The sequence below is a fragment of the Hypanus sabinus genome, chromosome 2, assembly GCF_030144855.1.
Source record: "Hypanus sabinus isolate sHypSab1 chromosome 2, sHypSab1.hap1, whole genome shotgun sequence".
Taxonomy (NCBI): domain Eukaryota; kingdom Metazoa; phylum Chordata; class Chondrichthyes; order Myliobatiformes; family Dasyatidae; genus Hypanus; species Hypanus sabinus.
Window position 1 is genome coordinate 25,015,630 of NC_082707.1, and position 23,045 is coordinate 25,038,674.

The 23,045-nt window shown below is 38.9% G+C and overlaps 2 protein-coding genes across 2 annotated transcripts; one reads left to right on the forward strand and one right to left on the reverse strand.

Moving 5' to 3' along the window:
- Positions 1 to 2,402: 2,402 nt before the first annotated feature.
- LOC132404448 (zinc finger protein ZIC 1) lies at positions 2,403 to 5,713 on the reverse strand. Its single transcript, XM_059988605.1, has 3 exons — positions 4,738 to 5,713; positions 3,012 to 3,175; positions 2,403 to 2,600 (listed from the first exon to the last, which is right to left on the reverse strand). Exons 1-3 carry the CDS (start codon positions 5,711 to 5,713, stop codon positions 2,403 to 2,405), a joined length of 1,338 nt encoding a protein of 445 aa, XP_059844588.1.
- A 12,099-nt stretch (positions 5,714 to 17,812) lies between these two features.
- Positions 17,813 to 22,738, forward strand: LOC132404450 (zinc finger protein ZIC 4-like). Its single transcript, XM_059988618.1, is given in 3 exon segments — positions 17,813 to 17,973; positions 17,975 to 19,170; positions 22,302 to 22,738. Coding segments are annotated over 3 exon segments (1,794 nt in total).
- The last annotated feature ends 307 nt before the right edge of the window (positions 22,739 to 23,045 follow it).

Genomic DNA, 23,045 nt, shown 5'->3' on the forward strand with positions numbered 1-23,045 from the left:
TTATCGGCTGTTGTAAGATTATTTTCAAAAGTGCTATTATTCAGTAGCATGCCAGTCGGTTCAAAAACATGTCTTGAAGCAAATTAATTACTAAAAATATTGGACGAAACTTCTCATCGCTCGGCAAAATCAGTATTCCGCAAAACGCCTATTAGCAAGTTAAGGCTATTGTGGTGTTATCAAATACAAACATCACATTTCAGAGTATGATTACTAAGCTAATGTTTACGAATATAATTGCATTTAATGCTACATTACAATTCCTGGAACAGATGAAATTATATTTTTGTCTCACCCACCTACTTACCATATAACACAGGTTTTACCAACTACAATCACTAAAAAAAACAGTTAAACTATCAATCTCATTTCCCGGAAGGTCAGTTTCTGTTGTGTACTCCGTGGACATCACGGGAATTCGTAACTTTAGCTAGCATCATGATTTGTGTTGTCTGTTGATATGTTGTCTGCTTAATGGGGCGGTCATGCAAGCTACAATGAAGAACAAAGCCCAACAGTTCCAACAAGCGTAGCTAAGTTAGTGGAAGCAATATAGCCTGCAAATCTATCAAAGTAAATAGCAAAGAAGACAATCTGATTTAGTGAAACAGGCGTTCGGCTACAGTCATTAAGCATAAGTAATTTAGATTTTTATTTTTTCCTCATTTAGTAATTTGCTATCAGAGTATCATCGAATGGAACGGAATTTTTTTTAGACTGGATGGGAATTAAATAAGTAAAGACGCATAAAGAAAATCAGATTACATAAAATAAATTGTCTTCTTGTAGATTTAATTTTGTACTAAGTGGTTGGGTTTAGAACCGTTGGTTATAATTCACTGTAAAGAACATAAATTAGGAATGATTTCAATTAATGCCAGCTATTAACGATTATAATCGCAAAGATATGAAGCTACAAAGGCCTTACTTAATTGTGAAAACACATGCATTCACCTTTGGAAAAAGTTTGAGAAATCTGTCATAATTGAATATTTAAAAGGTGTTTGTAATTATTATTGATATATTTTAAATACAGTGGTTTTAAAAAATTGCAACGTTGGTGGAAATATTTGTCAACGTATTCCCAGAAACAACTGCGACCAAAAAAAAAAGACACATTATTCTTTCGCTAATTTCCTGTGAAGTCAGGCGGTTGTTACTACATCACGCAACAAATAATATCTTGCGCCAATATTTATGTCGAATTGGGGTATTCTTTTATTGCCTCTAATAGTTTATGGCCCCGAAAGCAAGTATGGTAATGTTATTTCAAAATATTTTAAAATAGTGGTCCAAAACCTTGATTTCAAAAATGTAGGTATGAATATTAATTAAGTGATTTCAAGTGATCATAGGGGGTGTTTTCTTCCATCATTTTCTCTCAAAATGCACTTTTGTTAACATTTAACAGAAAAGATTCCAGAAAATATCTTTCAGTTACCCCATGTTTCCTCGATTGTTTTATTCTGTGACATGCAATATTTTGCCGAATGAATAAAAAATTCTGAATGCAGCGCATTGGATTTTGGAATCTTTAATATTGTACGAAATGTTATGGAACAGTTTGTAAACTAGGTTTTACATACGAATGCATTTTTCATAAATATCGAATATCTGTAACACGTAATACCGGTAATTTACGTACATGCGGATAAATATGGAGATTGGGAATATATACATAAATTTATCGCAACTGCGAAGGCAATGGACAGATAAATTTCTTATTTTGCTTTAATATCAAGTCTTACATAAAACAAAGTTACATTTTAACACGGAGTTTCAAGCTTGCACTACGATATTTTTTGACATAACAAGCAACACTTTGAACACTTCACTACTCTGACTGGACTTTGGGACGAAAGGTTTGCACTGGATACAAAAAGCACATTAATAACAATAGTATCTGCTAACTTTCTGACGCTCAGTTGAGACAAATACAAAGTAATTCACATTTTGGTACACATCGACTATAGTAACTTTTTTGCCATCCATAAACAAATAATTGCATTTTTCCAACCGTCGCCCAGATATGCAAATACCACGTTGACAAATCCCCTGTGATATGTCTATGTACAGGAATCAAACATTAGACTCTTAAACTAGTAATTCTATATTTACAAAAAGGAAAGAAAAAAAGGCTGCTGCCATAGAACACATGCAATTTCAGAGCTTTATCAGATCGTTCTTTAAATCTAGCACTTGGCAATGGCTAGAAAATAGCATCGTCCTACATGCATTTTTAAGATTCGCTACTAAACCTTTGAAAGGTTTTGGTTTCTTCTTTTATTATTCCTTTCGACGTCTATTGGCAGCTTTTTTTTTGTCTTTGATTCCTCGCGATCGTAACTTTGGAGTCTTTTTTGAAAAGTTTTGTATTTTTTTGTATTTTTATGTAGGTTTACTTAAACGTACCATTCGTTAAAGTTCGATGAAAGCGTGCTGTGGTTGGATGTGTGGTGAACTGCAGAAGATGTCGGGGACATTGAACTGTTGGTCTGGTTTTCTGTGGAGGGCGACACGATGGTAGGGGGTGTTGAGGATTCGTAGCCAGAACTTGCCGCAGGAGAAGGCTGTGACCCTTGGGAGGATGCTTCGTGGACCTACAAAAACCATCCACCATATAAAAAAAAGCCTTATAAACAACTATAGCGTTTGTGTGAGGGTTTTCCATTAAACACGTAAAATGTATTTCCATATAATATATCGCTTAACATTTTGAGGCCTTTTCGAATTATTTATTTCAATAATGTTGTATTCACCAAAAGTTGCTATGTAAACAAATATAGCAAAAATATCTGATAGATTTTTCATAACTGTAGGCGATATTTAAATTTGACCTATGAAAGAATAAAATATATTCACCATGCAAGGTTATAAAAGGGATATTGCTCCATAATTTAATCTTCACCGAGCTGTCAGATATTCGAAATGACTATCCTGTTTCCTAATACCCCCAGAATATTGTATTTATTAAATACTTTGCAATGCAAATTGCGTATTTTTTTAATTACCTTCATGTGTTTTCGTAGAGAGCTGGGATGAGTGTAGGACTTGTCACACATTTTGCAGAGGTACGGCTTGTCGGAAGTGTGCACGTGCATGTGCTTTTTGCGATCGCTGCTGTTAGCAAAACGCCTGTCGCACCCTTCGAACTCACATTTGAATGGCTTCTCGCCTATCAACGATGACAATTTTTATTAATACCATTTTAGTTCTTTGGAAATTCATTATTTACATATATATTCTATATGCTATATTGTGTGGAGGGGTGTGTGGTTGTGTATGGCTCAGTAAGTATGTGTGTATACATAAAAAAGTACTAAACTTATTTAAAAAAAACACAAAGAAAAGCAGCCATCATGAAAACAAATACGTATTTTTGGATCACCCTCCCTCACGAATTTACAACTATGCCTCTGAAATCCTAAATAACTGCGGTATGTTTAGATTATGTCCCAATCCTCTCTGCAGGAAAATTTATGAAAGATGAATAACACTGATTAATAATGTTGATCATTTACTTCATTTATATTTTCGACAGTGACTAGTTACAAGACGCTGCAGCTGCCGTAGCGGCCTTAGATGCATATATACATGCTTATTGCTTTTGTTTTAAATTGCAATAATACCTCGAATAAAGTTGAAAATACCTGCCAGACTATTTTCAGGATTCTAATTCTTATTTAAAACACTGACTCTCCCTGATACAAGCACAGCTTCTCTGACAGATTGAAGCAGCCTTTGTAACGCAAATGCTGAAATAGCATTTTAAACAGACAACGGAAATGATTATTTGCTAATTCTATTTACATTTTCGCTTTAATTAAACCGTTTCCAATTCTGTTTATTTAAAATAAGAGTTAGTGGACATCTCATGCAGTGAAGTGAATTGTTGTTAAGTGCCCCTGGAGGTTTTACAGTCGAGAAAGTGTTAAATCTGGACTTTACTAAATCTTTACAACTACCTAACCATTACGTGCCGTTAACATCGACATTGCTGTCGAGTGCATTTTCTTTCACAAACGCACATTGTGAACTAAGTTTTAACAGGATTATAAACTCTGGAAAATGTATGTGTTTAAGGTGGGCGCATATTATACCCGTATGGATTCGGACGCGCGCTCATACACATACACAAACACGCACATAATATTTACGCGCAAATATATTTACATGAGTGGAACGTCTGTAACTACGAAAGTTGATTTCGCAGATTTTGTACGTCCACTTACAAACATACATTTATAGAGAGGGAAAAAATCAATGAAAAAGCCAAACTAGAGGGAGGGAAAGCACAAGTATGTGCTCTTTTGGTTGTGAATTTGTAACGAAACTAAGCAACCGTGGCTATTCTACTGTTTAGATAAAAAAAATAAGAATCGCTGATAATTTAATTGAAAATAAACCCGACCACGACATATGTTAGGTTAATTGAATCCCTTTGAAATTTTGATTTTTTTTTAAAGAATAACATCTGATGTCGCAGAACCGCGGTAAATATATATTTTCTTGCAATCTACAGAACAGCAAACATAACAAGGAGCACCAAGAGTTAAGGAACATCAAAGTGCTAAACATGTGAATTTTATTCTGATATACATAATTATTTGCACATGTATTCATAAAACTGTTACTGAATAAACGAGTGACTGATTAAACGAGTTAAAAGATAGAAGCGGTTATAAACATTCCGTAATATTTCATTTCTCCTTGATTTTTTAAATACATTCGCCATACCTGTGTGAGTTCTTTTGTGGATCTTGAGATTTTCTGATCGGGCAAAGACTTTGCCGCAGCCAGGAAATGGACAGGGAAATGGTTTCTCGCCAGTGTGGACTCTGATGTGATTTACAAGTTTATATTTGGCTTTGAAAGGCTTTCCCTCTCTTGAACACTCTTCCCAGAAGCAGACGTGGTTCGACTGCTCTGGTCCCCCAACGTGTTCCACTGTTACGTGAGTAACCAGTTCGTGCATCGTGCTAAAAGTTTTGTTGCAGGATTTTTTAGGATTCGTCAACTGTTCGGGCTCTATCCATTTACATATCAGTTCTTGCTTAATGGGCTGCCTCATATAACGAAAGAAGGCCCCGGCCCCATGGTGAGCCGCCATGTTCATATTCATGGGACCATAACTGTGTAGCTGGGTCGAAGCGTAGTGGTCCGATCTAGGACTAGTGACCTGGCTGTATTGGTCTGCTCTGCCATACATGTCCCCAGAAAAGCCTAAGCGCATTTGCCCGTTCATTACATGTGCATTGGGAGAAGCGTGAGTCGTCGCCTGTTCATGAAGCCCCGGGAAGAGTAGATGCCCCGCAGCGTCGGTATGTCCATGGGGTCCCGCAAAACTGCCCGCAGCCGCGGCCGAAGCGAACAGGCTGTGCCCGGCGCTGGCCGCCGCCGCTTCCCCAAAGCCCCGATTGCGAAACAAAAAGTCCCGTGTCGAGTTGAATGCTGCGCTGCTGTACGAACTCACATGGCCGGGGTGATGACCCAGAGCCGCGGCGTAGCCTGGAGCCTGCGACGTGAAGGCAGTTTGACCCGATGCGAGATCGTGAGTGCTGGGGCTGATTTTAAAAGCACCCATCCCGTCAGCGAAAGGATTTATCCCCAGTCCCACTTCTCGGTCGTTGACATCGCCTGTTGAGTGATGTCGGGATGATCCGAAGGTAGTCACTCCTAGAGTAGGATATTGAGGTCCAGCGTCCAGAAGCATCGTCTGGCGATGGAAGTAGAGAAGAAATAATAATATATATAAAAGCAAGCTACAAACAATTCACAACGAAACTTGCTCAATATGAAATAGTCTCTGAGTCTGTTTGGAGGACTTGCAAAAACTCCTTATTTTTCTCTCTTCTCTCTCTTCAGCGTGTGGGAATTTGCTGAAGATATTTTCCCCCTCTGCAAACGCAAATCATGCAATATTGTCTTTTGCGGTTTATCTTCCTGGGGAGAAACTTTCACCTCATCAGCCGGGCGGTGAGCTCGAGAATGATAGCGGCAATCATTCCTGCAGATAAATGAATTGAAAAGACAACACCATCCCCTTGATGAATGGGAGTTGGGGGAGGAGTCACGTGGCGCTTGGCGTCTGTGCCTATTGGCCAGGTTGGCGCTGCCCCGTTGTGCCCTGGCGCCAATCAACGGCTCGTGGCGCACATCCCGCCTCTTGATTGGCTCACTCGCCTCATCAATCCCAGGTATTGTGCGCGCGTGACAGTCGCTCCTGATAAATTATTGCCGTCCAGATTTTCTTTCTTTTTTCTCTCCTCTCTTTTTTCATATATATAATATGGAAAGAGGAGGAGGGAAAGGGGGTGGGAGAGGGAACAGAAGAAAACTCTTGTCTTCTTCGACTTCACAATTCAGTCACCCCTTGTCAGACTGTTTGAAATTCGTTAATGTGCCACAACTCCAGACTAGAAAAAAAAGCGGGCGGCTTCCTTTGTTGTTCAGTAGCTTTTTGATCGCCGATGAAAATTCACTTACCCAGATGAGTGAGCAAAAAGAGAAAGAACACTCTATTGAATTGGGTTAGAAAAATGCATATGTTTGGATTCAGTACAAACATACAACACTTGGTTGTTTTCGAGACGAAACCCTTGATTAACCTGTCTTTCCACAAGTAAAAGGCGATTGAAAATATCTTGCTTGGGCCTTTTTTTTACTATGGTGGCAATGAATTGCTTTATACATATCTATAGGTCTTCAAACAATTGCAGGTTAGCTGCAGTTTCTACCATTTATATATCTAAAAACCGGTGCTCTTTTGATTTGATTACGGACAATGAAAGAGAAACTTGTTTATGAACATCGTCAGCGAAGTAAAATATAGCTTCTTTCCACACCATCTTTTAGTTTGCACTTTTCTATCCGCAGCCCAAATTTGTTAAAGTCCATTTACTGTGTCCCTGTAAAGTAATTTAATTATTTACGTGAGGCCAGCGGTTTGCATATTCATTAAGTCTAATTACATTCTAGTAATAGAAACGTAAAAAGCCAACAAAGAATCGGAATCGTTCAATTTACCTTTTGTTCGCCACTTCAATGAACTTCCATGAAGCTAAACCTCTGTTAAAGTCTTATTTTACGACAAAAAAAATCTTACCGTATCCTTCAACAATTGTCTCCGTTAGTAAACCATCACTTTGGAAGGACACTGGTTTCAAATAGTTGTCTTGCTTCCTGCAGACTGCCCCCTTTCCAATTCAGCCTGTGGTTACCTAATTTACAGGAACTCTTTTACTTACTTACTTTTCAAACAAATGCCCTTTTAAAGGGTTCGCTATTAAAGTACAACAGGTTAACTGCGATTTTTTTTTGCCCGAAGGTACTGGTGTAAGCGAAAGGCGGACATTGAATTGACTGCTTTAAGATGTTGCTCGGCAGCGAAGTTCTAGATATATTTTACAGCAGCGCTGTTGCTCAAGAAAGCAAGTTTATCATTACATGGTAGGAGCCTGACGACAATGTTCACACGAAGAGCTTTTAGCAGAAGCAAATTAAAGTGCAAGCTTCTTGGGCTCCCAATTTGCAGCTTTTTGAGGTTCTGTGCTTACTTTACCGAAAGCGGCCGGTTTGGATATTGAGGAAAGCATTAACATATTGTTTTAGCTACTTTAATGGTCCAAGAATTGTTCTTATGCGGGGATACAATTTGTGATTAATTGTGGACTATTCTAACGCGATAGGTCCCAGACTTGTGCACAAAAAGATTTTTTTCTACTTTAGTTGTACTCTGGGTATCCTACATTCTTAAGATTTAAATGGAACATGATATTGTCTTGCTGGGTGATTACAATAGCTAACCTCATAGCATTACTTTAAGTGATGCAATATACTGAAAACATTGATATTAAAATCACAGCAGTCTAGAAGCAGAGGCTGGAGCAATTTGATTCAAAAAGATTTACTGCTCATTGAGTGTGCAAATTCTAAAGGGACATTTTAAGAGTATGAAAAGTAAACGTTTCCCACAGCATTATCTTTAGACCACCTCTCCCAATATACAAAGAAGGACTGATTTTAAAAGTTGAAGGATGGTAGAAGTTATCAAGTGGGATTTGCGGCGTTCTCCGCAGGAAACGCAGGCTGCTTGAGTTCAAAGCCGCATGCACCGACGTGACATATAAGCCATTAAAATATCATCCTGACGGCTCATTTCTGCTTCATCATACATTCCCTAACTGCTTCCAGAAACCTTGAAAAGGCGAAATGAAGAATGACTACCTAGTTATCGCTACAAAGTAGATTTTTTTTAACTTCAGTTACCTGAATTAAATGATCGAAGACATCTTCTTCAACAGGTGGAGGACGGTAAGAGAGGCACGTGTATTCAAGTGACTTATACTAAACGACTCCTGACCCCTGAATTTCCATCATCTTTCATGTAAATGCAATTGACTAAAAAGAGAATAGAGATATCAGTCAGATTTTTGTTTCCTCAGAATAGCCCTTGTCAGGGGCCATCATGTTCTAATAAAAGCAAAACTAGGTGCGAGTGGCTTTGAATTATGCATTTCCATTCGAAAGCACTTGTGTGTACCGATATTATCCCTCGGATTGTTTTCGGTCGATGGATAGCAAAGCATTTGGTTGTTCTATGAAGGGAGGAGCGGGGGTGGAGGGACATTTGCCTGGAGGCTGATGTACTAGTTTACAAAAGATATTGTTTTTACTTGATTTAAAATTCAAGTATTTCCCTAAATTGAATTTAAAATTTAAATTTGATTTATAATTTGAAGTTAATATTTCAATCGCTTATTTGTGGCAAATATATATTGACCGTTGTTCTCCTTAAAATATTGCTTTGTTTGTGCACACATTCGCAACTAGAAGTGTATTGTGTCCTGATGGATGTTCTAGTATAGTGGGAGCTCTTCAAAAATTGCACCGAGCAATGCGTGCCGTTTATTAGCTTTCTCCTGTAAGCAAGCGCCTTAGAATTCTGACATAATGAACTGATGTTTGTTTCTTTTCTTCCTCTAAGCAAATATTGCAATTATTTGGAATGACTTTTAAATGAATTCAAAAGTTAATTTGAATGTTTCTGGTGCCGAATTTCCTTGTGTTGACAGTGTTCTTTGATTCTGTGTGCTATCGCTTCGTTTATTATACTTATCTCTATTAAAACCGATTCGAATGAAGTTAGTCAGTTAGCTTCTGCGCGCGAGGATGGCTCTGAAGTCGCCGACTTTTGAAATACCATATCGTTTGACCCCTGACCCGTGACCGACCACATGTGCCAAAGCCGCACAATGCCACATAATGCATACCTTCAAAAATATTAGCTGTCCTGGAACTAAATAGCTGAAGTAGAAAACAACTGTTCAATATGCAGTCGCCCCATATTTAAAAGAGCAACCGGAATGCACATACAATTTTGAATATTATCACACGAACACAAGGTACATACATACAAGTAGAAGTGACAGGATTTCGGTAGTGATCTGTTTCCTATCAATGTGCTTTGCTTGGAAAAAAAATTGCGATGCAACCGGAAATATGTACGACTTGGACACTGGCACGAAAGTAAAAAAACTCTTGAGAGCCAAGTTAATTTTCATTCTGGTATTCTGGAGATTTCTGAGCAAAATCCAGTATCAGATTATTTCAAACTGCGGTTTAAAATAATGCTCAAAACACGGAATTTGAACAGATTTATTATTCTTTCGATTAGAGAACTCAGTATTGAATTTAAGCTGCAGATTACTTTGAATTAAAATTTCAACCATCTGAGGTTTGCCTGAGAAACTTCAGGGGCGGGAGTCAGAACTTTTGAAGGTCACCCTTGCCTTTACCCATTATGCGCCTGCCTGCTTTCAGATCTGTGCATCATATCACCGTTACAGATGCAATAAGTATATTGGATGATTGGTTCATATCGCGTTATTTCCACATTTTAGAATTATTTCCAGTATATTTACCATTATGAATTTCGTATTACGATATTTAAAGAATATTTTATTTTTACCCAACATAATCAAGTCGCGGGACTGGATTTTTAAAAAAGTTTTTTTTTGTCTCTGGTTATATTTTCTTTCCTATTTGATGTAGTCTTCCCCTATGAATAACTTAAAGGGGGGCCCGAAGTCTCAAAAACTGAACATCTGTGGATCAAGGGAAGGGCGAGCTTTGTATCTTTGAACGTTGAAAGAAAGCCTAACTTTCAAACTAGGTGTGCTTTCCTGATAAGGATATTTTGTCGGAGCGGGGAAATCATCTCAGCACACGACAGGGCGCAAAATGCTTCAAAGTTGCACCTGGAAATTCATCAGAATGTTGGGATTAGAAGTGGATGAAAGGGTGGACTAATTAGAAGGAGACTATTAAAGACTATTCAACCCCAGGTTATCAGCACTGACGATAAATTCAAGAACGATACAATATTACATCCATGAGTTGATTAAAATATGCGTAGCAAATAATACATTAGAACAAAATGCGTAAAGAAAAATTACCTTAAATCGTAGTGGAGTAACTAACATGCTATGCCTACTCTGACTGTTTATTGATCTATAATGTATTTTGGAAAAATAAATGTTTTATACCATATGCATCTTTTAAAAAAAATAACCAAATGAATTCACCCGTACTCAAGACAAAAGGTTGTTGCATTTTATCTGACAGGATATCTACTGCTACTCTAAGCTGCCATTCTTGCAGCTTTAAAAACTGGAATGAAGAAATTGATAAGGCAGCTATCAGTCAGTTGTGCGTTATATATTTCTGATATTGATAACTGTATGAATATCTGTGTCCCTAATTACACGGCCTACACCTTTAAGCTCCCCTTCATTGCTGGGGCTTGGTGTCTGCGCAGTTGCTTTTTTATTTGGTTATTTATATGTTTGCAACATTACAACAAAAATCTACCATTGTTTGCACCTTCTTAAAAAATATATACAGTTGTGCAACATCCCCCAGTTGCTGCTCACGCTGTCTCAGAATAAAATGCACACTTTTGCAAAATGACATTCACTGCAAAATGTGACGTTGCATTAAGTATTCCGCTGGTCAGTTTATTTTTTTCACTGGTACAGTTACACGCGTCCATACACACACACACAGATACACACACAAAAACACGTGCACATACACTGAGAAAGAGAAAAAAAAGAACACTGACATACACGCACAGTGTTTCGAAGATTAACTCTATCATAGTTACATTTTACTTCCCTTGAATTGAGGTGCGTTACTAAGAATTGTGACTTGCGAGAACCTGGATCATCTTTAGCATTGTTTAACCCAGGAAGAAGTCGGAACATAATCAGTCCTAGGACCGGCCGGACATTTAATATAATGGAATTTCTAACTTGCATTTTAATAATACCACTCAAACGACTCAAAATGCAGGCTCGCAAATTGCATTCTTCATAGAATTCAAATTCGCTTAACTACATTTGAAAGCACATTATACACGAAATGAGGATATTTTTAAAGTATGGTTGTTACCTCAGTCACAATTAAGCACTTCGAATATACGAAATTGTGAATTGTTCGTTTGATAAGTTGTTGGTAAAAATATATTATCTTGAAAATATGTATCTGTCTATCTATTTATCTGTGTATTTAACTGTGGCTAACTGTCTATCTACCTCTATACCCATTCATCTACCAGCCTACTACTCTCTCTCTCGCTCTCTCTATATGTATGTATGTGTGTGTGTGTGTGTGTGTGTGTGTGTGTGTGTATGTATGTATGTATGTATATATATATATATATATATATATATATATATATATATGCACACACATACACACGTGTGTGTGTGTGTGTGTGTGTTTTTTATATATTTACAAAGACAATGGGATCTCCATTAGCATTGTTTTCGACCTCCAGTCTGAACCGTGGTCATTTACATTTTTTATGTGGTCACCTACTGTACAAATTAGTGACAGTGCATCCTGCAAGCAGCTGTTTGCTGTAGATCAACGTATTCTGCCTGGAAGTACCAGAATTAATATTTGACGACCATCGTATTGTGACAACAACCTTCGACCCAGTGTGCTTGAAGACCATATTATTGTATGACACTTGCAGTATTTTATTTATTTAGCGACGATTTGAGTATAAAGTAATTTGGATGAATGTTTTAGATCAGTATAGGAGCGAAGCGTCGATCTTGGTAGATTTTTATCCTCGCATATATCAGGGTTACAAGTGTCTACATAGAAGTGTTCAGTCATAATCATAGCTCTCCGATTCATTTCAGAAAATCTTTCCATTATCACAACTATTTAATAATGGTTGGTACGTAAGTTAGTTGAAAACTTTGTGGGGTTAGTGTCATCAAGACTAGTTTTTCTTGAAGTGAATAGTTAGCTATAATTCGGCAAAAACTGCAAAGTGTCGATCTTTACTTCATAATTGCTCCGTGTTTGCAATAAAATACAAGGCTTCTCTTGTAGACATATAGTCACAGTTAAAGACAGGAGGAGATCTTTCACGCAACTTCGGAATAAGACATGTTTTAAATTTGCAGAATTCATAAGTAGCGTTGCTCTAAATTTAGTTTGGTTGTGGAATATAATTCGCAAAGATAATACTTAGATTGGCTACAGAAATGCAAAGTCGAATCTAGGCGTGGGAAGAGTAATAGTGCACTTGGGCAGAAAAACCATTCTACGAAGATACAATCGTATACGTAATGGTACAAGTTCTCCATTTTTTTTTTCAAGCTTGTTTCCCTAGCTATTTAGCTCCAGTCATACGCTAGTTTTGAGATATAGACTCCGATGGCTGTCGCCGCGGTCAGCTCAGCAGGTAAATGAACTAATCACGTGTATCTGTTTCCGACGATGAAAAGTGTGTTGGATTCTCTCAATATCGTATCTAATTTAGTCTTTTTATATGCAGCGTGTTTATATTCTGGCTATATTAAAAGTGCAACTGGTGATCCTAACTCTAATTAGAACTGTATACAGAGACCCCCTTTTCTCTTCCATAGTGATAACCTGTTCTGACATCCTAGCTGCACTGGATGGGGAGAAAGTAAAGCTTCCTTTGAAACAAATGCTCCCTTCCGTCTACCAACTCATAGCTCTAGAAGCGACTATGCTGCCACGAGTCTAGCCTTTTATTGCTTCAATTGTTATAAGAAATGCATGCTAGTACATCAAAGTTAAATTTTAAATCTGACTTCTGCAGAATTACATGTGTGAAAAGCAGATATGATGTTGATACTAACATATTGCTCAGACAAAACCAAACAATGCTATCAATTGGTGCTGCTTGAAGATTACTTGCAACAATATAATTAGCCAGACGAAAGTCTAACACTTATTGGTGCATGAAATTAATATCGTCAGTTACGAGGGGAGGGGCCTGAATGTAGCATCCTATATAGGCCAAGTACAGAATAAACATCTCATTTTTAAACGCAGCAAAGGTAGAAAGTAACCCTGTTTTCGGTACCTTAAAGTGCACCACACTGGTGTTGCTAATTATCCGCGATGAATTTATCATTCACTACGTTATAGTTAAGACTTCCTTTCATCTGGAATATTATCCTTGTTTTATTTAATATAAACAATTCGGATATTTTGCACATAAAACATGCCACTCGACTTTTATTTCTTAGTCAAGCTTATTTAATTAAATATTTGCATTTGTACCTTGACAAGATAGAATAACACTAAATTCTAGCGCCATATATTACTACCGTAAATCACTCACAGCTTGAGTATGCGGAGTCGATCTTAACAATTAGATAAACTAACCCATATTATTTTCCTTTTAAGAATGCTGTTATGGATTTCATGTTCCTCGACTTTAAGTTTTGATGGGGGAAGGGGGATGATTTAATAGGGAAATCATTGCCCTTTCCCAGAAATGCAATTGGTTCATTGTGTTTGTTGACATGAATCAGTATATCCTTAGGTTAGACCTTATGATCTAAACTGCAAACATGCACAAACTCACATACTTGCAAGCAGCCAAATTAAACTGTAGTAAAAATGAAGTATATCCATTCTCGTTGCGCTTAACGTGCAGCGAGTGGGTTGAAAGAAACGAGTATAAACGCATGGAATCTTGGGAACCTAAATAACGAGATTTCCAGCTCCTTTTCAGATAGAATTTGTGATCAAAAATTAATAACAAAAAGCTAGCATCGAAATAACTGCAAAATTGAGCTGTTGTTTAAAAAAAAAGGTTTTCCCTAACTCAGTTCTATTCCAACACGTCCCTCGAAAAAAAATTGCAAGGGAATAATTTGGAATTTGCACTGCTCAGTTGTTGTTTAACTAAAGTTGAGTACCATGCCTAGTTATTGCTTTCATTGCATTTTTTTTTTGCTGTGTTTCATATTACACAAAGGTATAATCGAAGTTCCATGGCATCTCAGTTGGACTTCCTTCGTGTTGATCCTGGAGTCTACAAACCTGGAATTCTGTAATAATTTCCTGTTTATAATGGGATACAGACAACTGTGAACTGTCCACCATAAGAGATATAAAATATATCTCGAATTACTCTGTGATATTTTAATCACATAGAAATATTCCGTAGGTTGATCTAAGAGTAATATGTTCATTTTTAGATTATTTGGGACAAAATTTCCATTTTTCTTCCAGCAAAACAAATAGTTTGTTAACGTTTTTACTCTTTCCAAATAAAGCAAGTGATTGTGTGAAAGGATCAGTCACATACAATGAAGAAGTGATTTGGTGAATCAGCTCAACCTTATGTTTAGGTATGAGTGTAAGTATTATCGTACCCTACAGATTCTACGCTTAACATATAGCTCAAACCGCTTCGTCTAGCTGAAATACATTTACTCTAAAGAATCAGTAACGTGAACGCAGCATTTCCAGAATATTTCCTTTACTTAGAAATCTATAGTAATGAAATATTCTCCCTTTTCATCACTCTTTTTAATTTCAAAGACATGAAACAATATTGTAAAATTAGTGGTCCACGATATTTTATCTGTAATGTTTCATGTATATGTGGAATACCATTCCCACAATCACAAAATGTAAAAATTATTTTACAGTCGCGTTTACTTTCTGTTCCCTTTATATTTACGTTTACAGAATCATTTATATAGTGAAACGTGCATAAGATTTGTGTTTTCTTCTAGGGACTGTCAGTTGCTACTGAAAAATTGCTCGGAAGACAGCAGACAAGCAGGCACTAAGGTGGGGGCTTGATCAGGTAATGCACATGTACAAATCCCATTTTAAGCCGGCAGTGTGAAGCCCCGAGGCTGAAGTATAAATGTGTCAGCATTCACAGATCTACGCTACATCCTTCTCTGCTACACGTTAAAGGGTCGGGTGATTTTAATAAAAAAAAACACAGAAATAAATGTATAGATTATTAGCTCGGATTGTGATTCCGCGTGGTAGTCCGAGGGATTCGAAATATGGTAGATGCAAGTGATATTGAAAATGCCAGCTTGTTAACGTGTTTGCTGTTTTTGAAGGGAAAACGTACACCGTAGTGAAAGTATTATTGTATTAGATATCCAAAATCTTTTAATACCCAAACATGAAATTACAATTAGTCGGTGAGTATACGTTAATGACATTTTTTACTACATTGTCTCAATGGCCCGTCTTAGGCTCTGAAGGTTAGTGTTTACAAATTGAGCGAACCTTTCATTATAGTCAACATACATGCTATGACTGAAGTGAAATGTTTGAACAACTGAGTGATCCTTTCCACCCACCGCCATGGCCATATCCCTCCCCCACGTGTTCTCATCTGATCATACTTTTTAACCATTTTTTTCTTTCTTGCTTCTCTAGATACATTCCTCGCACGTATAATGTTGCTCACGCTTTTCGCCTCCTTATTTCTCTCCCAGCTTAAATGTGGTATATCTGATTCTCTCCCCCAACTAACCCCCGCCCCCATAAATTTCCACATTATAACTCCCACCTCCCTTTGAAAAACCTACCTTTTTACTCTCCCTCTCTCTTGCACTGTAGGTCTGCTGTGTGCTAGGCTGTAGGCTTCAAGCCATGTCGCAGATCTGTTTAGGACGACGGCCTAAATCCACCGATATCGCGGCACTAGGTTTCCGTTCCCCTTTATTACCTTTGGTGAATAATCTGAGGAGCCACAACGTACATATTTCAATTAGTAGCCTGTTTTGTCACCCTACTCCTCTCACAATAAAAACAGTCTAAGCTACTTTTTTTACGTAGATGGCAGACGTATGTACTCAGAGAGACTTAATCGGACGATCTGCACTGAGCAAGTTACAGATGCAGACATAAGACTGTATGTTGGGGGAGGGATTGTGACCAGAATTGCGTTCGGTTATTAGAAGAAAAATATGAAATCGTAAGGCTGTTATAAAGAGCGGGTTTCTGCATAAAAGTCTCTCATTCGTGTGCGCCCGTAGAAAGACACGAGCAAACTGCAATTTATCATCGCGTTATCTTTCTTCGTGTCTCCCGTAACACACTAGAGATAACTTTCATTTCCACCGTTAGCGGCGCGAGTTTCCTATTTGCAGATTAGGCGGTGTGTACAGATTCTCGAAGAATGGTCTGGGATCGCCTTCGCAAGCTGTGTTTTGGAATTGGAAACACACGTTTTTGTTTTTAAAACGAAACACGTTTGCATCCATGTGATGTAGGCGGTAATTCAAATCACTTGGCAATCTGTAGAAAAACAGTACCGAGGTAAAAAAAAAATAATGCAAAGTCTAAGAAAATAAAAGTATTTCCCACAAATCTTTCCCCTCCCCCATCCCCACCTTCATGTCCGATCCAACATCCACCACGAAAACCCAAACTTCCCCTGGACTCCTAGCTTACTGAATTACCAAGCCGGGACTGCGGGCAAGAGAACTCAATAAGTTATTACATGCTGAGAAAGTTTCATACTCAGTCCCGGGAAGAAAAAAAAAGTTAACAGATGCCTCTGACTGGGAATCTCTTTGATCGTCTGTGCCGCTAAGAACACCAGCCGTCTGATTTTGTCAAAAAAACATAACACGCCTGGAAGTCTGCTAGTGTCAGGAAAGATAAAAAATCACTAACTAATTTCCGGCCGGAGTATAGCAGGCCATAACCTCATTTCAGTTTAATGCAGAACTTGCTTTCTTGCCCGCAAAAACTAAATTCTTGCATAAGCCACGGGATCTGTTGTGGCTAAATAAAGCGGTGTGCGGGACCCGGTGTTTGATGTTGCTAAGCAGATTCTGATTTTTGACTGGCTCAGGGAAGGGATAAACTTTCCTACACTTCTAACTGTATACTTATTCGTGAAACAACACCAGTGTAACACCTCATAAATGTTTAAATCCTACCGCAACACACCATCCCGGCCTTCTTTACCTTATTAATCCCTCCGAAATAAGAGTGGATCTGCATTCATAATCAGCGCATATAATTTAATTTCATAGTTGAAAATACGCTATATACACCAGAACCGTTAAATGCTGCACACATTTGTGAATGATCAAAACATAGAACGGGGTTAACGCCAAATATTTGGACTTAATATTTTTTAAAAATCTCCCGCTCAGACAAACTTTTAAAGATCTCCGATTTTGTTACTTAAGCTATAGTAGTTTAGAACAGCGAAGAGTTTCAGATTTTTCTACCTAAAATTAATGTTGCAAGAAAGTAGAAAAAAAATCCCACGCCCTTCATCCAGTGATTTTTCCATGTTCTCTTCACCCCACACCACCCCCTCCCCTTATCCATTGCCAATGCCTTACTCTTTTCCCCTACTCGCTCCCCCCCCCCCCCCCCCCTCACACACACCATCGAACACCGGCTGGGTGTAATACGCATGTGCCCTGTCTGGGGTCCGTAACTGGCACTGTCAATCATTAGGAACTGACCAATGAGATCGCTTGTTGCTCGCGGAGCTCGACGGGCTGCAAAGCTGTTCATGAATCTCAATTCAGTTTCTCAATGCGTCCTGCTGCTGCTATCCGTCTGCACTCTCTACACCGAATGACTTTCCACGTTGGCAAAGGGCGAGTTTCTAAAGTTCGGTAACTTTTGAAAAAAAAGTTTATTTTATTATTTTCCTGCAGTCAGGCATTATAAGCATGGACGCTTTGGGGAGCCCGATGGTGGATTCATCATTCGCCAAACGAAACCCAGCGCTGAGATTAGTAGACTTGGCAGGAGCTCACCACCATCCCCATCATCACCATCCCCCTCAGAGCATGACAGGCTTCCCGGGGTTCAGCGGCCATCCCCACTCAATGGCACACACGCACCCTGGGGAGAGTACTGGAGAACCCCGCCTGGGGCCGAGTCCATTCGGGCCTGAACACATGGGGCACCCTGCAGCCGCTGCGGCACTTAAACTCAGCCCTTCCCATCCCCACCACCATCACCACCATCATCATCACCATCATATGGCAGGCCACGCTGAGGTTGTCTCCAATCCAACGGCAGCTTTTGGCCCAGCGCAGGCGGCAGCAGCAGTCAGTTACTCGGTCTCGCACTCCCACACCAGCTACACTGCCCAGGCTATCACGGCAGGTAGAGACTTTCTCATCCGCAGAGATCTGACATCCTCAGTCATGCCTGGACTCACAGATCAATATCCTGGCACAAGTTCTCACCACGGAATGTTTGTATCAACAACAGGTAGCTATCCCGGACACCATGGTCACCCCGAGGCTGGAAGCCACTCTCTATTCCCTGGACTGCATGATCAGCCTCCCCATGCAGCCCCAACTGGACACCATCTGAACGGACAGTTAAGACTGGGGCTACCTGGAGACATGTACGCCAGGTCTGAGCACTACAGCCAAGTGGCAAGTTCCAGGAGTGATCCTTTTGCTTCTTCCCCTCTACATAGCTACGGTGGCATGAACTTAGCTGCCCACCACGGTCCAGGTGCTTTCTTTCGCTACATGAGGCAACCTATCAAGCAGGAACTGATCTGCAAGTGGACTGAGCCGGACCCTGTCACTAAAAAGCCATGCTCAAAAACTTTTAGCACGATGCACGAACTTGTTACTCACGTAACAGTGGAACACGTTGGGGGACCAGAACAGTCGAACCATATCTGCTTCTGGGAAGAGTGTCCAAGAGAGGGAAAGCCTTTCAAAGCCAAATATAAACTTGTAAATCACATCAGAGTCCACACTGGCGAGAAACCATTTCCCTGTCCATTTCCTGGCTGCGGGAAAGTCTTTGCCCGATCAGAAAATCTCAAGATCCACAAGAGGACTCACACAGGTCAGTACCTTTAAAGGATTGTTGTTTCGTATTTATTTTATTTTCGGTATCCGGAAGTTAACAAAATAATAGTATATATTTTCGATTTATGACCAGTGGGATTTCAATATAAACGCAAAATGAAGCTGCTCTTTATGTGTCTTGGAAGATAGCCTAATTTTTACAGCACTTATATAAATCACGGAGCTCTGAAAACTTCGTAATATCGTGGATAATAGATAGTTTAAACTGTTTTTTATTGTAAATAGCCTTAAATTTGCAAATTATGAAGCTGTCCTGCTTCATTTTGTTCTAAAATTAAACATCACTAAGTTTTTTTCTGTCAGAGTTAAAAGGCTTTTTTTTGGACAAAGCATGGCTTTCTAATATCTATGGACGTTATGATATTAAGTAGATTTAAGGGAGAACTTTTGCACATGATTTACAATTATTAAAGAAAATATATTGTTATTTTTCAGGAATCCCTAAACATAAAGGGACTAATTTAAGTATGTTTAATTTTCAATTTAACATTATCCACAAGTTCGGATGTGTAAATCTTACCATCTCTATCGATCATTGTTTATAAATCGAAACATGCTATTAGCTCAAGAGTAAGTAAAGCAAGCGTTCAGGCCTAGCTTTCGGGGGGAAATGCCTTTTGCAGAACCATTTGTGAAACTTGGACATGTGTCAAAAACATCTGCTAGCTCCACTTAGCCGCAAGTAAATTGCATAGATCGAAGCTTATTCCAAGCTGCTTTTGAACTTCCCAGGATAACCTACAAGTAATGAAGCTGGAAGTAAAATTTTCACACTCTCTAGGACAGCTTCTATTAATTGGTTTTACAGCAGCAGTTCGATACGTCGCTGACACGTTTTGTGCACTGCAGTCTGCTTGAGCGCGGCCTTGCTCGGGTGCAAAAAATTAATGTACACCCACGAAATCCAATCCTACCCACCCCCCCACCATCTCACCACCGGTCCCCATCGCCGATCACCCCACGTTCTCCACCCCCGCCCTTACCCAACACCCGGTATTCCTTAAACACCTCACATATTTCAGTACTATGATCTATTCGGTGGAAGCAAAACATGTTTATTGGTCGGTTTTGAATCCCAGTATAGTTGGCGGAAGGGAGAATGGGGGAGGGGCAGGGGATGAGGGCGCGAGGGGAGGGGGTGTGGGGGGATGGTGAATGTTTGGGGTGGTGAAAGAGAGAGGGATTCTCCGTGAAATCAATAGACACAATTTAACCCGAGGCACTCATCTGCACTGAAACTTCTATTCGCCCCGTCATCATGAAACGTGGGTTAGTATTTTTTTTCCCAATCGATCGAAGTGCACTTCCAGCGTACTTCGGGTCAAGAAGTGATTCGTGACATTTTTTTAACAAGAAGAATCGTGGGTAGATATTAAATTCAAAATACATTATCCCCTATGCAATGTAAATTAATCTGCACAGATGGCGTCGTAAATTGCTGCACGTGGGATATAAAAATAAAATTCTTGGAGCATTGTCACAAAATATGTAAAATGTATACTTCAGAAATATATTAAGCAATTGTGTTATTCCACCCCACTCTTCTAAATCGTGGGGTATATGGCACTTGTAAATGCTTACTATGCTCCTGGTGCAGGGCAGGCGCGCTGCCTGTGCATATCTGACACTTGATAGCATTGTATTGTGCTTGCCTAAACAAACTTTCCCAGCACTTCATCGACTTCAGCTCAGCAGTTCAGAGTGTTGAGCACTTAATTTACAAGAGCTTTTCATTCGACCGACCGTATTTCCAGTTATTTAAAATAATATAGCAACCAATAGAAGAGCTGAATGTTTTGTAGCGCTGGATGCATGCACATTCCCATATTTCAGTTAAATAGCATTCTCCATATGTTGCAATTAATCACTGTAATTATGATAAATATTGCATTTCTCTTCCAGTTTAAAATTGAAAACACTATTGTTACTAAATTCTTAAATAAAAAATAGCAAGTAGAGTAATTCTATTAACAAAGTAATTATCTTGTAAAATATTCATGCCGTTTGATTGGCTTCAGTCCTTTATAGGCAGGTTTTATTGAATTGAAATCCCGTCCCTTTTACATTATTTATTTCAACAAGCATGAAAAGATCGCCTCTGGGTAAACAGGGACATCAGTACTTTTGTCACCTCACTTATAAAATATTACCATTTAAAGTTTAAATCCGGAATTAAACATGGATATCAAAATAATTTATTAAAATCTACAAACAGCTTGTAGAGTTATCACCAGGTAGCCATCTTTTCCTTAAGTTATCTAATGCAAAGTTCGGGCAGGCATTTAACACTTTTGTGTGTGTGTGTGTATCAGCCAAGGCTAAGCTAGCTGGTGAACTGACAGTTAACAAGGATTGGTCGCAGTTAATCTTACATTACTCACTCTTTTATACACAGCATTAATAGTAAAGAAGGAGAAATGTGTAGCCAGGAGGAGTTTAGAACTCTCGGGAATTGTCAGAGCAGACTTCATGCTCGTAGTGTCGGACGCTCCAGACACGGCACAATAACAGTGTTTATGCGTCTGGGCTTCCCCATGGGCCCACTAACTTACTACTCGCTTGTACTACACTAATATCGTTGATTGGCCGTCTCAACCTAGCAAGTGAAGGTCAAATTATTCTAACGGCTTTCTGAACGTTTGGCTAATTACGGTGTAATATTAAATCGACATTTTGAGAGTTCGGGGGAGAGAACTCTGTTGCAAACCACGTAGCTTTCCGCTGCGGCCACCGTTTTTTATATTTACTGCACATATAACTCTGTATTAGTCTAAGATTTAATGATATTGAAATGTTTTATTAAAATAATTGCCAATGTAATTTTGTACCGTTCCCCACCTTTGCTACGTCAAGCATTTATTGTAAATCACAAGGAGAATGTCTAAATGATGGCTAGCAGCCAGAATAAACTATACTCCATTCTACAAGAACGTGACTGCAATATATCATTATAATATATCAAGTAGTAATTTTAATATTTATTAAAACACTCTTTGGTGAGTAATGTGTACTTTTAATAGTGGAAGATAACACTTCAACGTCAGTAATGAAACCAAAATACCTTAACGTTTGTGACTCATCACTCTGCCCTTTGTGGTTTCCTTTTAGGTGAAAAACCCTTTAAATGCGAGTTTGAAGGCTGTGACAGACGTTTTGCTAACAGCAGCGACAGAAAAAAGCACTCTCATGTGCATACCAGTGACAAGCCCTATAACTGCAAAGTAAGAGGTTGTGATAAATCGTACACGCACCCTAGCTCCCTTCGTAAGCATATGAAGGTCCACTGCAAATCTCCTCCTCCAAGCTCGGGTTATGAATCCTCCACACCTTCGCTGGTATCACCGTCTTCGGACTCAGGTCGGGACCCCCCAGCTCCAGCATCCCAGCTTGACCCCATCACATCTTCCCACGCAGCTAACCTGAGCGAATGGTATGTGTGTCAGAGCACGGGAGCAAGCGGTATCCCAACTCCTCCAAGCAATTCATCATCACCTGGACCAGGAGAACATTCTTACAGAAACTCTGATCCCAGAACTATTCTATAACAAGAAACAGGACTATTTGGACATGAACTCACATAAGAAATCTCGACTAAATTTTTGTTCATTCGAAGTTTGCAACCCATAGTTACCGCAACATTTGACTTGAAATACTTGAGTTTCTGGAGGCCCAGCGGCCTAAGTAATGTGAAAATGATGTAATGCACTGGCATGCACCAAACGATGCAGACATGTATTAAAGAGGAAGTATCCTTTATATGTGTGTGTGTGTACGTGTGTGTATATATATATATATATATATATATATATATATATATATATATATATATATATATATATATATATATATATA

Excerpts from the sequence above, each read along its gene's own strand:
- LOC132404448 (XM_059988605.1), bottom strand. The coding sequence starts at position 5,713 with ATGCTTCTGGACGCTGGACCTCAATATCCTACTCTAGGAGTGACTACC. Across the intron at positions 3,176-4,737 it reads CCACAAAAGAACTCACACAG|GCGAGAAGCCATTCAAATGT; the intron begins GTATGGCGAATG and ends CATCGTTGATAG. Across the intron at positions 2,601-3,011 it reads CTCTACGAAAACACATGAAG|GTCCACGAAGCATCCTCCCA; the intron begins GTAATTAAAAAA and ends TGGTTTTTGTAG.